The sequence below is a fragment of the Megalops cyprinoides genome, chromosome 18 (assembly GCF_013368585.1).
Source record: "Megalops cyprinoides isolate fMegCyp1 chromosome 18, fMegCyp1.pri, whole genome shotgun sequence".
Classification (NCBI taxonomy): Eukaryota; Metazoa; Chordata; class Actinopteri; order Elopiformes; family Megalopidae; genus Megalops; species Megalops cyprinoides.
Window position 1 is genome coordinate 20,273,085 of NC_050600.1, and position 15,467 is coordinate 20,288,551.

Here is a 15,467-nt window from a genome sequence, read left to right on the forward strand (position 1 = left end):
GACAACATCAGCCATTTTACGAAGAGAAAAGGGACTTTATAACGCGCTGAATAAAATCCATGAAAACAGAAGAGGAACGTACGTTGCTGCTGTTGCCGTGCGGTCCGTAAGTGTCTTCAGCACCGAGCACCTGCACGTTGACAGCGCTGTAGTCCTCCAGGCCCAGCTGCTGGAAGATCCTCCGTGTTCTGAGAATACAGAGAAGTGAGACCAGCATTAGAACCCTGGACATACTCCACCTCTTCAGCTCAAACTGCCAGTGATTTCATCATTTTATTACCCTGTTTTTGAGTCAGAGGAGCTCCACACTCAGTGACCAATTCATCATTTAAATCAGTCATATGTACTTAAAATCAGCTCACTTCAGTTCAAATGACATTTGAGGGAAAAACTCATGGAAATAAAGGAACAACCTTGGACAATACCAGATCCTGCATGCGAGATGCAAAAGAGAAATGGGTCAAGACTGTTCTTTGCCTTTTTATTAACATCACAGTGCTATAGTCGTGCTTCAAAAATTTCCATATTTAAACATTAAATACTGCTTATTATCACCTTTTGCACAGTTTATTTTTTAAATTACTCAAGAAAATGGACCACACATCAAGGAAATATATTTACAATGCTGTCAACAGGTGGTCTCATTAACGAAACTCCCAGATGCTGCTGACACTACCATTCACTGCCTAAACCAAATGTCAGCAAAGCACATTTTTAAATTATATATATGAAACTTTTGATGCCACTGTTACAGCAATTCCAACAGGGTAATCTGGGTGGTTTGAAGGACTGTTGGGGTGATGTATCAGAGAGATGGCCTGAAACAGCTTGCCTCTTGATGATGCTCTCCGCTGTTCGTCGGGCCTTCTCTGCAGCTCGCGGGCCTCCCACAGGGCAGACGGCCGTGGCCCGGTACCCGTCCATGTAGGTGGCACACACCTGGAGGGGCACGGAGAGCGGCGCTGAAGGACAGCGGGGTCACAGCAGTGCTGTGAGACCACGCAGCCGTGACGGACCCTTTACCTTGTAATCGCTGGGCGGGGGCGACCCTCTGGCGCCCACAACCTTGACCGCTCCTCCGTCCACATCTAACGGGACACAAAACACACACATCAATGAAACGCTTGCTTAGAGAGCCCTACTTCCTCTCTCAAATGTTCACCTGCCAGCCCTAAGACAGGCTTCAGGAGAACCACCAGGCCTTTCGAGAACACAGCACTGGAAAGCATACGGGAAACTATGCCACCACAGCATTGAAGTATGACGTTCTTGACAAATAAGAATCTGATGATGTGAACAAGGAGCTACTACTTGCTTCTTTCCTTGATTGTATTTAAGACAGTAGGAAAAAGTGAAGGTGTAATCCAGCCAAACTACTGAAGTGCTGTGCCCCCACAGGACCCTCAATCCCGGCCTCCATTTCGCATGAGTTCAGGCTGCTACTTCGCATAGTAAAATAAACACCGCTGGGCCATGCCTCGTGCAGCGGCCCAGAACACGACCGCCTTATTGACCCTGCCTGAAATTTTAAGAGTGCGGCAAGCCATTTCCTTCTGGTCCGGGACCAGAAGGAGTGCCGAATATAAATTCAGGGTCAGGGCTCGGTGCAGCTGGAGTTCAAACATGCCTGTTTGGGTTCATTAGCGAGGCACAGTTCAGTTTACGGTCAAGCAAGATCCATCTGCCTCCTGTCATTTCTCTGCATGGTTCACACACTGTGAATTTAGGTCACTTCTAGGTCATTATTATAAACCATGATTACAGTTAATGCGCTTATGACTTTTTACAGAACAGTAAATGTAATACAATAAAACAATCTGTAATATTATACATGAACAAAGTAGTAAATGCTAAATATAAAATAAGTGATAAGTTTAGTACCAAATGCTAAAAAGAAAATGGTTGCTTTACTTTGACTTTTAAAAATGTGTGCCTGTAACTATCCAAAACAAATCACTGAATTGATTGATACATCAAAAAAATATGCAGAGCTCCCCATACAAACTGATTTGATATTCACGGATGCTGTCATTTTCACAGATTGCTTGACACGTTTGAAAGAAAACTACATCATTCATTGCACGTTTTTTGCATTTTTTTCCCACGTCATAAACAAAATCGCTAACATCGTTTCATTCTCTGCTAAACATACAGTACCAGTCAAAAGTTTGGACACGCCTGATAGAGATAATGGGAAACATGCATTCAAAATCATGTTTATATAAAGACTTATGCTTCAATGCCTGAAATATATTTCTTAGACAAATATACAGTATATAGTGCAGTTGATGCCTATTTACGAATTTCTTATTATTTTTAAAAAATATTTTTTGGCTGCTTTGAAGAATCTAAAATGTAAGATAGTTTAGATTTGTTTACCACTTTTTTGGTCAATGCATAATTCCATTTGTGTTATTTCATAGTTTTTATGACTTTATTATTATTCTAAATGTGGAAAATAGTGAAAATAGAGAAAAACCTTTCTGTGAGTAGGTGTGTCCAAACTTTTGACTGGTGCCATAATTTAAGTTAAACAAAATGAAGGGGACCTGGCACTTCGGTGATTGTGACCCGGGAGAAATCGCAGGTGACGTCTGGGAGGAGGTAACTCTCTGGGTCCCCGATCTCATACACCAGCTGCTCCGCCACCGTGCCGAAGGACACCAGGCCCCCCGTCTTCGGCGGCTTGGACAGCACGAATGACCCGTCCGCGGAGCACTCCACCACGGGAAAGCCCATGTTGTCCCTGGGCAAAGGAAAGAAACACCAGTTACACTGACCTATGGGAACAAACTGAGGGATGAATTCTCTGATCAAGCGTGTAAAGCATGGGAAAAAAAAACAGCCTCTATGTGATGCAGAACCATCCAAAAGGAAGCGGAGAGGGTGGCTGCAGGGACTGTGGACAGTGGGACATTGGTCTAAATCAGGAGTATTTTACTGTGTCCCTGGAGTGCCAGAAGTTGAGCTGGCATTTGTTGTAACCAAACCCTCAATTGCACAACTGGAGCCATTATTAAGGTATTTGAATGATAGAGGCTCTGCGCTTAAGGTGTGAGGTATCTGACTGTTTAGAGAGACCCAGATTATCTACAGTGGAGAAAGGAGCAAGCTCTAAAGCAAGCCTAAAAATTAAGAAGGTAGAAAGCCTTTACTTAACAAATATCCTATAATAAATAACCTGCTTTCAATTTGCTTTGTTACTCAATTAACAAGAATGGCCACTTAAACAAGTATCATATTTCCGCAACAGATTGCCTCAGTGTATTTTATATGGTAACGTCATCTGAAATCATTTCAGTAACAACAAAACAAAAAAAAAATAAGTGGATGGTTTTGAAATTAACAACAGATGTCCAATCTCCTTATTATGAAATAATGAAACCCAATGTGATTGCTCCACCCATTCTGGGGTTCACAAAGCCTCACTCTCCACTCACTAGACTGGGCTACCTACCCCTGGTCAAAATGTTCACAAGGGGGCAGTTTAGAAGGAGAGGGGTCCTGCTCAACTGTAATTGCCTCACCAGTCTGGAACCTTGTGCCAGTCTGTGAATATGCCTCCGGTGCACTGAGCCCCACATTCAATCAGGTGGCCTGCAAGGCTAAGAGACACAGAGCTGGTAAGACTGTCACACTTACTTCATCATATTTTCAACACATTACTTTACTACAGAATAAAAACGAATCAGTCATTATCATTACACAGTACGGTGCAGTTGTGTAAGATGTTTTTATATGCATTTTATGTCTTAGTCCTGACTGGAAATGTACTGAAAGGCTTTTGTGGTATTTTTGCTAGTGAGATTCAAGGTCTACTTGAGCTGGTGCTACTCGGTCTGGTTCCGGAGACAGCCTGGATGTTTTGGCTTGCTGATACCCTGACCATCTTGCATCTCCACAGCAGATGATAAGAACACCTTTTGTCTGTGGTAACATGAACAACACTTCAAAGAGGCCTTTGGTTTCATACACAGCAATATCGGAATGCAGGTCGTAATTTCTGGGTACAATGTGCTGCTGTATGTAAGACACCAGATATCTGAGTTCAGATGTTTTTGCAGCTGCAGCCATAAATGCCTTAAATGTTAAATATCTCAATGTGAAGGGTTCTCCATTTAATCAGTCTGAATGAACTGCTTTGTAGCTGAACCCAGGTCATGTGATTTATTTTTGTGAATGGGAAACAGTTAATATCTAAAAATTTGAGTCTATGGTCTTCACGATATTAACACATTTAACACAGGGCTGAGCATTTGCTTAAATTTATATACCTCCTTTCCCAAAAGAATATCAGCCCACTGTCTCATATGTCCTTGTGTGTGAACTTATATCAACCCTGAAACTTGTTTTCTTGTTCCTGCATCTAAGGACAACAACACAGTGTTTACCTTCCGGCTGCCAGCAAGTCATAGCTGGTCTGTTTCCACCCAAACTGCCAAAAAATGAAGATCAGAGACATTAAAACTGAAATTTCACTGCTTAATGAGACATTATCGCTTTGGCAAGCTGTGTTGTTAGCTCAGGAGTTAATGATATCTGGGGGTCAAGAATGAATCATGGATCCAGGAATACAACGGCAATAGCATCTGCAGCTGGATTCAAAGCTATGTAAAATCAACAAGCACTGTTTTTTTTCTTTTTTTTCCCCCTCACTGACCTATACAGCTTTATAATGGAAATGCTGTTGTTTGGATGAAACCAGCTGGGAGTTTCTGGGTGGCTCTTCCCAAAAGCTTTCACATAGTAGTAGGTTTAAACAGCATGGAATTTGACGGCTAGGGTGAGAGGACAGTCTACAGCGGGTCAGTAATACCGTACCGAATGCATGAGGGGGCCCAGCACCACCGCGCTGTCCACACATCGCCCAGTCACAACAATATCCGCACCCAGGTCCAGGCACCTCTTGATGGGTAAAGCGCTGAAATTAGGGAACAGAACACAACACTAAGTGTAGATACCCAGGTGAAAGATGGGGCTGGGACGAGTGCAATGATCAAACATTGCGTCAAAAACAAAGGAAAAACTGAAATCAAGATCTGTGCTTTATCAGAACACCCCCCCCCCCGAGTTTGTACTTAGCGAGATAAGTTCTGTGAGAAAATACTTAATCTGCACCTTTAAGAGCTCAAATCAATACTGAGGGTCTTATCGCTTAATTTCACATGCAGTTTTCTGCGTGAAACGTGTTATCCAGGTCACATTAACATGCACTCAAAGAACATACACTTGTTCCCAGTTACTAGGTAATCACTGACTTATGCATGCCTCTATACATGAATGTTTGCATTGTGTGCACCAGCAAAGTCAAAGAGAGTGAGAATGACTTTTTTAAAGGGTTAAAGCACCCTGATTGTGGTTTCAACACAGAAATAACTGGAACAATGGGGTTTTATGGTAAAAGAATTGAGAAGTTGTAGAGAAAGAGAAGATTACTTTGTAATACTTTCATGAAGTGATACCTCTCTTGCAGACTCCTTTGATAAACCTTATTTAATTTATCTCTCTGTTAACCTGACATGATGGCCACCAGACCGGCGGCATGATGGGTATTATTCCACCTGACAGAAACTGGGCTCCAGGAACAGGAAGCCTTTGTGTGTGTGATGCAATGCCATCTCTGTTGCTGTGGATGAAAGCGTCTGCTAAGGAAATGTAATGTAACCTAACAATAACACGGGAAATCTTTAAGAGCATTATAAGGCCTTACCCCAGATAAGCGTTCATGCTGTGAACGCCTTTGGGAAGCGGCTTCCTACTTTCAGAGTCTGCCATCCTAAGCTCTTTTAATGAGTCTTTCTGGAGAGGGCAAAACAACGAAAACACATTTACAACAAAGCCAGCGTTCACCAAATTCAGTTTTTTTGCGAAAACTTTGATATTTTAGCTATTTTGGTGAAAGCTTTTGAGAAAAGCGCTGCTCAGTCGGGACTGGATGAGAATGGTCAGTTTCTTTACCTCAGGCATCAGGTCATCCCCGGTTACCACGGCGATCTTGAGGTTCAGGTCAGCTTTCTGCACCACCTCCTGCAAGGCCGCGGCGCACGCCAGCGGGTTCACTCCCCCAGCGTTGCTGACCACCCGGATCCCTGAGCGGAGCCAAACGCATGGTCACCCTGAGCCTGGCACACATGCTACAGCGTACCCAACACACAGCGCTTTAAACGCGTACCGCCCATCTAAATTTCCACAGCAACACGTTTGGCTGGACCATTTATCAACCGCACAATCTGAGCATGCGAGCTTTGCTATATACATTCAGGAACATCAGTGCAGTGTGATTTTCAAACACTCCAATGTTGTTATTATGGTTCATTTTTCAAGATTTGCAGAATCTTCATTTTTTTGCATAATGCTCAGAAGGTTTGAATGGCTACTGACTCCAGCTTGAGGCTATAAGGAGATCTGCAGGTTGTAGCTGCAGAGAGTGGGTTTCAGGCTGAAGTACTGGGGACAAAATTCTCAGCTCAACAAGGTACTCAAGTTCCTTTTTCCATAAGCACCTTAACTCTGACCTCCTGGTGCTTGTACCTTTTTTATGGATGTCTTTGATGAATGGAGATATGGCAACTTGCACAAAATCGGGAGCATATCCCATGTTCTGCAAGAGAAAAAAAAGCTCACTGTAAATATACAGGCATTCCATTTCTGTTTAATGCATCTGTTGCAGCCTGATGTGAGTTCTTAGGGGCTTACTCTTGTACACAAAGGATTCTGCATGGGATTCAACTGGTTTCTCCCAAAGGTTTGGGGGGGGGGGGGGGGGGGGGGGCACAAACAGTCATATTCTGGGCATTTGATACATACAGTACATAAAGGATTCATACCAGCATCTACTGTAATGTTGCACAACTATGAAATGGTGCAACAAGTAAAACTGTCAAGTTATTTATATCGAGTCACATGTTCTGAGTAAGATGCATTGTTTCTGCTCACTATACAACTTCCTCGCAGAAGACCATTCCCTTACAGTCATTGAGCACATCAATTTAGGCCTTACAAAAGTATAATAGGCTACCATTCAAAATCAACACAATGACACAAACACCCCGCAGTTTGCATTCTCTCGGATACTGCATTCTCTCTTCACATGACAAGTAATTCACATTATATTAAGTACAAAAACGGAAATGGGTCACTTACAGGAACCTTTGCTTTGGCAGCTGTGAGCAGTGACATTGTGATTTCTGAGAGGTAATCGAAAACCAAGAAGTCCAGCTTCCCTCCATATATGAGCTGGGGGACTGTAATGTAAAGCGGAAGCTTAGTAAATCACATCAGAACCCCGAGCTGACATATAAGTCACTGGACATGGATGCTAAGAAACTTAGCATTTCATTGTTCTTTACCAACAACGGTGTTCAATGCCTCATTCATTTATTAAACTGAGAACTGTCGAATGTTGCATGTTGCTACTGTCCATGTTGTTACTATGTATTCATTTCTACGTGAACTCGTGAGCTCTGATTTATTCTATCCTTGCCGTGAGGGGGAGTAGATTGAGCAGCTGATCGGCCGAACACACACGCAGTTGTGTTGGTGCTCTGCCGCTGGTAAAATGCATAAATCTTTCTGATCAAGAGCGCCCTCGAGTTTGCCTACCCTGTAATAGCATCTTAGGTATTTAACAGAGTCTAACAATAAGTCTATCATACCATAAATCCTGCTGGTAACTGGCAGCCAAGCTAACTAGTCTGCACACTATCTGGCTGTCTAAACGGATTGCTCTTCCAGGAGCTGTGTAGCTACTTCACTAAGTTAGCCAGCTACGCGATGCAGTGAAACGTCACCTGAAATACAGTGTGGCTGGGATGCAGCCTTACGTTCAAAACTGAGGAGCGGGGACAAAACAGACCCAACAGACAAGTGGCTAGCTTCAAAGGTTATGTCAGGGACACAAACTCTCTTTTTGACTGCAATAGCCGTATTTTTCACACTACCTGAAGTTGCTGTGTCTCCCCAGAAACCCGAAGCGCATCCGATTCGCACAGTTGTCTTGGCCGATGAAAAGCGTTTCGTGCTTTCATGATGATACCTATGTTGTTTGGCATTTCCACTCCTCCGAGCGTTTATGGAGCAGTTGTAGATGTTGCCAGAGTGAAGCAACTTTTTTCCATGGCAAGAAGATAAACTAACCGAATGACGTCCACATATTTGACGGTGTATACTTGATGCATGGACGCTGCGACTTAAATGTAAGATCTTAAACATGATCTGAAAAAGGTCCGTCAAATTTATTAATCGAATGTACTCAGAAAGTCAAGTTCCAAGTATTGTGTGCCACACGAAACAATTACCGGGCAGTCACACAAAATTGCATTTCAATGGTTCCTGTTGGAAGCCACGTTCTTTCATTAAACGCCAGAGGGCACTAGGGTCTTTTGTGATGTATGGTGGCGTTCCGAACAAATCGCAAAAATTGCAAGGTCCCATCTAGGGAAGGAGTCGTCACAGACTCGTAAGTACGTTTGTTTTTTGTTCACATTTTATTCCAATTTAAACGTAGATATACATGTTATTTCGTTTCTAATTGTGGTATGTAACACAGTTTAAACAGTTAAATATTGTAAATTCAAAATTATGCAAGTTGACACGAGTTGGGTGCAAACTTACCAACAATTAATGGCAGATACCGATACAAGATTAACATTACAAGGTATATAAGGTATAGATGTGTATGTGTGTGTGTGTGTGTGTAATATGTAATATGTATCTAATTTTTGTTGTGCTTGTAATTTTGTATAGATTAGTTATGAAGGTCAGTTCTATTTGTTAAAATAATCAATGCCATTTCACAATCCATGTCTAAAAATTTTGGCAAATATTTGACATAACCAATTTGTCCTAATCTTAAATTCTATATGGCTTTGTCGGCTTTCCCAGCGGAGCGACCACAAGGTCATTGTATAGCCAGTTTCACGACAGGGAAAAACATGCGATCACAGTATTCCAACTACAAAGCACCTTCGGAGCAGATGTCTACTTGATAAAGTATTTGCTGCTCATAAAAAAGACAATTCATAGGTATCAGTTCATATTCCCGTTTTTTATATGATTCACACAACATGGATTGTGCCACCATTTTCAAGGGTGTAACTTTGGGTTGAACAGTGGGGGGGTTGAGGTCTCCATGAATATGATTATTTGGGAGAGGGGGTTGTATTGGCTGGTTTTGATTATTGGGGGGGTTACAAACCCCCCACCCCCCCTGTAATTTACGCCCATCCATTTTACTCCCAGGAATGTAACCCACATTGAAACGTCAAGCACTGCTATGTTCATAGGGAATAAAATACAAACGGATGTGGACATATAGGCTCAGGCGTTAGATCGCAAGCCATGCCACATTTGGCAGCACACTAACTAACCATTGCATGATTCCACTTTTTATTCTTGCACCAAACAGCTAAGCATACCCTCTCCCATCCATGCCTGCTTATTTTCTCACTATTCCTTGCCCAGTGTGGTGTATTCGTGAAGACGTGGAGCCAGCCCAAAGGCCAGAATAAGCCTTATAGCCATGAGTAGTTCCCTGCTCCTAAAAGGGTGACGGTGTCATGAGGTTAACAACAACTACTGGAGTGTTTTCTCCAGCATGTGTCTTATTCAGCTTGGCGTGACAACACTTAGTAGTAGTCTGGACTCTGGCAAAGAAGAGGCTAGTCGGCCTTTACTTGGGTCTCAGTCCAGGTGCAAAAGCAGGAGGTGTCCTGCTCTACACTGGTCTTATTTCACACCCGATTGCTGCCCTTTGTGGTGCATGCAGTGTAAGACATGATCATGTGCTTGGTAGCAATAGTTCTCATCACATTTTTCATTTCTCCTGGAGTCCATTATCAGCTCTGATAAATTGGTGCAAAGAAGAAACCTGACTGGTAGATTACATTTACTAACTGATTCCCTTTAGATCAGCGACTAGCTTTTGTGAGAGCTCTCTTTAAGGCCTTAAAGCTGTGCGTCCTACAAAACACAGACTGTGATTTGGCCTTGTTGCTGATATGGAACCAACAGCAAACAGTGCAGAGAATAGGCTACTCAGCAGAAAGCTAGAGGCTCAGCAAAGGAAACACAAAAACAGAATTCATTTCAAATGTATTACCTGCTCCATGGTTATTGAGAGGAGTCTCCTTTGGCCAGACTGTTCTAATGTCAAACAACAATCACATAACCATTATCAAATCACCCATACTTGGTGCCCAATGCATCATCCAGCACCAAAGAGTGAGGCATTCTGGGACAGATTAATTATTGTTGCAGTTAATAATTTTTCAAAAGACAGGTAGATGTTGATTTTGGCTGCAGTGTCTGTGACGTTGGAGTGGCACTCAATAATGCCTCTATCAAGACAAAAAAGGAACAGGAACCACACATTTACAATGAGGGAAGTTCATTCTGTGACGCCACATTGTTTCATTGTTTTACTTCAGGTGTGCTCATTAATGTCCCCCTCAGCTTTGCAGCTGCAGTCCACAGCTCATTACATTACCACAGCCCAAGTACCAATCTAACTATCAGTCATCATGGCACAAATATCGGGTGTAATGATTTTGCTTGATTGTATTTAAATACAATTAAATGCTGATTAAATGTTTTTTCATAAAAGTAACAAAAAAATAAGGCCTTTTTACGTGAAAGGCAGCATACAACAAAGCCATGACAAGTTTGACATAGGCAAACATAAGTTACAATACATTAAATTCATTTAGCAGACACTCTTATCCAGAGTGAATTCCAGCACAATAGAATATAAGTGTATCCACTTATGGCTCTCTAAACTGCCATAGACTACCCATTCACCTGTACAGGAGGAGGAGCTGCTCACCTTTGCTTCAATTTCACACAATGCTCCTGGGACAGGTGCTGACTAAGCATTCTTCGAACGGTGAGCAGGGGGCCAGTGACAGGTGGCTAGGTCTACTTGCTGACCCCGGCGTGCGTAGAAGCATTTTATCTCCCTCCCTCCATGGGAGCGCGCGCAGATAAAAATCCTGACCCGCTCGAAGGGCTTCATTTCTCCAGGGACTGTCAACGGCGTTATGGCTCAAGCACTTTTGTACACAACAACCCTCCTCCTTTTCCTGCGCTCCTTTTCATCAGCAGTAAGTGCCAGTCATTTAATCACCTGCTTAAGTTTGTTCAGTGTCTGTCTGTCTCGAGTCAAGGATTCACATAGCCTCTCTTGTGTCTTCTGTTTCTCTGTCTTACAGCAACCTCAACACAGTCCAGAATCATGTATACCGAATGATGAGTTTGTGAGTATGCTACTACTAAATACGGGTGCATATATATGTCTGCATATGAGGAGATGTCAACACAGCAAGTGGCAGTTGATGCCTGTGAAAATAACCCCTTGAAAAGCTATGTATAATGTAGATCATGCTAATTTTTTCGTCAAACACACACACACACATACAATAATATATAAAATACTCTCCCCCCACAGGGCAAATACTGCCCCACAACATGTGGAGTAGCTGATTACCTGCACAGCTATAAACCCAAAGTGGACAAGGACCTGAGTGATCTGGAAGAATTACTGGAACATATAAGCAATTTAACTAAAGGTGCCCAAGACAGGGTGGACTACATGAAAGATTCTGCCTCACAAGCCCAGAAGTCCATTTCTCCAGGTAGACTGTGAACGTATTAAGCATAACTACAGCTTTAATTTCGTTCATTATAAAACACAGAATGTAGAACATAGTACATCTCTGTCTGTCATTTGTGTTCATTATTGTTCATTATTTTTATTGTTATTTTGCAGATGTTTACATAAGAAGGGCAACAAGCATGTTGGACGACATCATGAGATTTGAAAGAAATATCCTTGCTCAAGAGGCTCAGATAAAGTGAGTGATCCTCTTTCTTTCTGTTAAGACGAGGGTAAACCAGTCTTGGTGAAATGTACCCTGTAAGGACTGATGTCAAGCTTAATACCTATATTCACAACACACCAATCTAATGGCCTTTGAAATAGTTTTATAAACTACAAAACTGAATATTCTGTCCAACATTAGAGCATGAAAAACATGCCAGTGTGTCTCACACTGATAAAAAAGTATGAAATACTATACATTAATGCTATTTGTCCCATTTGGGGATAGAGCCCATGCATACAAAAACATACTGTAATATACTAAAACTAAAATGTAATATTGCATTATTGTCATTTAGCAAACACTCTTATCCAGAGCAACTTACATAAGTTACAATTTTTACATGTCATCCTTTTATATAGCTGGATGTTTACTGAGGCAGCTCTGAGTTAATTAGCTTTCCGATGGGTACGGCAGTGCCCCAGCAGGGAATTGAACCAGCAACCTTTAGGTTGCGAGCCCTGCGCCTTATCACTATGCTACAAAGGCACTAATGTAATGTGACATACTGATAACAACTCGTCTGTTTTTCCTAGCGGCCTTCAGCAAATCTTAGATTCAAATGACAAGAAGATGCTGCAGCTCAAAGAACTGTCCATCAAGCTGGAGCAGAAATGCAAACAGTCGTGCCAAGACACCGTCCAGATCCAACCCACCACAGGAAAAGGTATCGTACTGATGCTGCACTACTAACCATGAGCTTGCTTCCAACAGAACAGTTTATTCATTTATAAAGCTTGCATTTGCACTTGCTCTTATCCAGAGCAGCCTGCACAGTATACATATCTTTCATTGATACAGCTGGACAACTGCTGAGGCAATTCACATTATGTATCTTTGAAAAAACTATAACAGCAGAGTGTCAGCTGGGAATCAAACTGGCAACCTTTAGGTCACAAAGCCTGTTCCTCACCACTACAATAAACTCTTCCTTTTGAAAGAAGGGGAAAGATCCATTTTTCATGCAGCATTATAGTGTTTTTTGTTTGTTTGTTTTTGGTATCAGATTGTCAAGAAATTGCCAACAAAGGTGCAAGGGTCAGCGGCCTATATTTCGTTAAGCCCCTGAAAGCCAAGGAGCAGTTCCTGGTGTACTGTGAGATTGACAGCTTTGGGAGTGGCTGGACAGTACTTCAAAGGGTAGGTTGTTTTCAGCCCCAAAACGTAGAGCTGCAGTATCCCGCTAACCTTGTCTAAAACTGGATAATTCTCTTTCTAGAGGCGCGACGGCAGCGTTGACTTCTCTAAGAACTGGATTCAGTACAAAGAAGGCTTCGGCTACCTGTCTCCGGACGACACCACAGAGTTCTGGCTGGGCAACGAGAAGATGCACCTGCTGTCTACTCAGTCCCACATTCCATACGTGCTGAGGATAGAACTAACCGACTGGGATGGGAAGAAAAAGTATGGCCAACTGCTAACGTTGTTTGAAATGATGCTCCAGCTTCACTTCTGTTTTCAGCTACAGCCCCTCTCTTGAGATTCCATTATATTCCTCTCTGTTGGAGGGTCCATGAAGAGCATGGAGCAAGACAAAAAATACACATGGCATTTGAAACAAATTATGGTGACATCTGAGGATTCCTAAAGTCAAACTAACATGTTTCATGTGATACTGTAAACGGTCATGAGAAATCATGTTCACCTGTTTGTCTTTTCCCATATCAAGGAATGCTGATTACGCCATGTTCAAAGTGGGGTCGGAGGCAGACCAGTACCGGCTCACCTACGCCTATTACTTCGGAGGGGACGCGGGCGACGCCTTCGATGGCTACGACTTTGGCGATGACCCCAGTGACAAGATCTACACCTCCCACAACGGCATGCAGTTCAGCACCAGTGACAGGGACAATGACAGGTACGAGGGGAACTGCGCCCTCCAGGACAGGTCAGGCTGGTGGATGAACAGGTGCCACGCCGCCCACCTCAACGGAAAATACTACAAAGGTACAGCACCCGCTCGTCTGATGTCACTGGTGTCATGAGTGGAACACAGGCACCTACTGTCATGGTGGTCAGAGCCTAACGCAAAGCAGCTGAGAGTTTAGCGTGTGCAGCTAACTGAGAATGCCGAGTAAGATCTCATTCGGTTTAATGAGACACTCACCAAGAGCAATGGGACTAATTTGGTTCATTCAAAATTGTTTTAGTAATACTGTAGATGGATCAGTGGTGCAACACACTGTTTAATGTTGTACAAAGCAGCTCAAAGAAACAGACTGAAAAGCCTGCTCAGTGTTGCCGCTTTTTTCCAAAATCCAGAAGACATAGCCTTGGTTCTTCATCACTTCAGTTCATGGAGCTGCATAATTGAGCTGCAAAATGAATTGTGTAAAGTATGATTATAATTATACACAAGCTTCTCAAGCACTGAACAACTGTGCACCAGGAGGGCTTGGTGTAGTTCTTTCAAGCCCGGAACCTATAACTTTGTGCAAGATATGAAAAAAGATGTCACTCGTGCATAGACGTTCAACAGAATTTGGTCCTCATTGTCTACCATACAACAACACATTTAGTTTTCAACTTAAGTGAAAGAATGAAAGCTTTGCCACTAAAGTCTTACATTGGGATCCTCAAAGGTCAAAAGGAGGTTGCCTTGTGTCTTTTTTGGAGTTCCGGACATAAATGCAAGTCTTTTTTTTTCCTTTTTGACAGGTGGCAAGTACACAGAGAAAGATGCCGGTGAATACGGGTTTGATAATGGCATCATTTGGGCGACGTGGCACAACCGCTGGTATTCTCTGAAGGAGACCTCCATGAAGATCATACCCATTAACAGGATGGGCGTAGGCGGAGGGCAGCAGGCGGGCGTCAAACAGTTCGGAGGTCTGGGAGACATCTAATGAATGAGCCCTTCAACTCAAACATTTCTTTTTTTTCTTTGTTTCTCAACACAAATATTACATTGTAATGTCTTTTATTGTGCACCACATTTTTGTCCCGTGGAAGTTTGTCTGAGCAATTGCGATATGTCTGTACAAATGCCTGTATTTATGTGTAAATGTGAATAACATCATTAAAAAATGGAACAAAACATCAAAGTGAAGTGAATTATTATTTTGTTTATTAAATATTTTTGTAGGAACACCATAGTATAGTATACTTTAGTATGGTATAGGATAGTATAATATAGAACAGCTTAGCATAGCATATGCTTCAGTCCAGCATTCTACAGTATAGTATATTTGGTAAAGAGAAACATCTTTATACTAATTCAACACAGCATTAAGGATGAATGCGTAACATTTACACAAAAAATAAAAATGAAGTCATAAATATCTGTCCTAAATCAACTATTATATTTCCCCAGTGTAAGAATGCAGTTTACATTGCAGTATACAGTTGTATACATAAGTATATGTAGAGTGTACTGTATGCAGTTTACAAAAGTGTATGTAAAGCTATATTAAGTTATATGGAGTGTTGGGATTTGGATCCTGTTTCCCATACTGAATGTTATATATAGGGGATATATTCCTCAACACTGGCTAGGAAATGTATATTTCACAAAAAAGACTTGATAAATATGCAATTATGGGATATTCATAAGGAATTGCACAAATATAGTGAGAATACAACATAAATTAT

General features: G+C 42.1%; 2 protein-coding genes across 2 annotated transcripts; one reads left to right on the top strand and one right to left on the bottom strand.

Annotated features, from left to right (window-relative positions):
* LOC118793571 lies at positions 1-8,270 on the bottom strand. Its single transcript, XM_036551795.1, has 12 exons — positions 7,941-8,270; positions 7,144-7,244; positions 6,532-6,601; positions 5,959-6,089; positions 5,711-5,799; positions 4,822-4,921; positions 4,392-4,435; positions 3,528-3,605; positions 2,550-2,746; positions 1,024-1,088; positions 833-939; positions 1-188 (listed from the first exon to the last, which is right to left on the bottom strand). The coding sequence occupies exons 1-12, from the start codon at positions 8,209-8,211 to the stop codon at positions 17-19; spliced, it is 1,425 nt and encodes a 474-aa protein (XP_036407688.1). The 5' UTR covers positions 8,212-8,270; the 3' UTR covers positions 1-16.
* Positions 8,271-10,861: 2,591 nt separating this feature from the next.
* LOC118793337 (fibrinogen gamma chain-like) lies at positions 10,862-14,898 on the top strand. Its single transcript, XM_036551476.1, has 9 exons — positions 10,862-11,099; positions 11,208-11,252; positions 11,444-11,630; positions 11,765-11,849; positions 12,413-12,543; positions 12,883-13,016; positions 13,096-13,280; positions 13,546-13,823; positions 14,535-14,898. Exons 1-9 carry the CDS (start codon positions 11,037-11,039, stop codon positions 14,720-14,722), a joined length of 1,296 nt encoding a protein of 431 aa, XP_036407369.1. The 5' UTR covers positions 10,862-11,036; the 3' UTR covers positions 14,723-14,898.
* Positions 14,899-15,467: the final 569 nt, after the last annotated feature.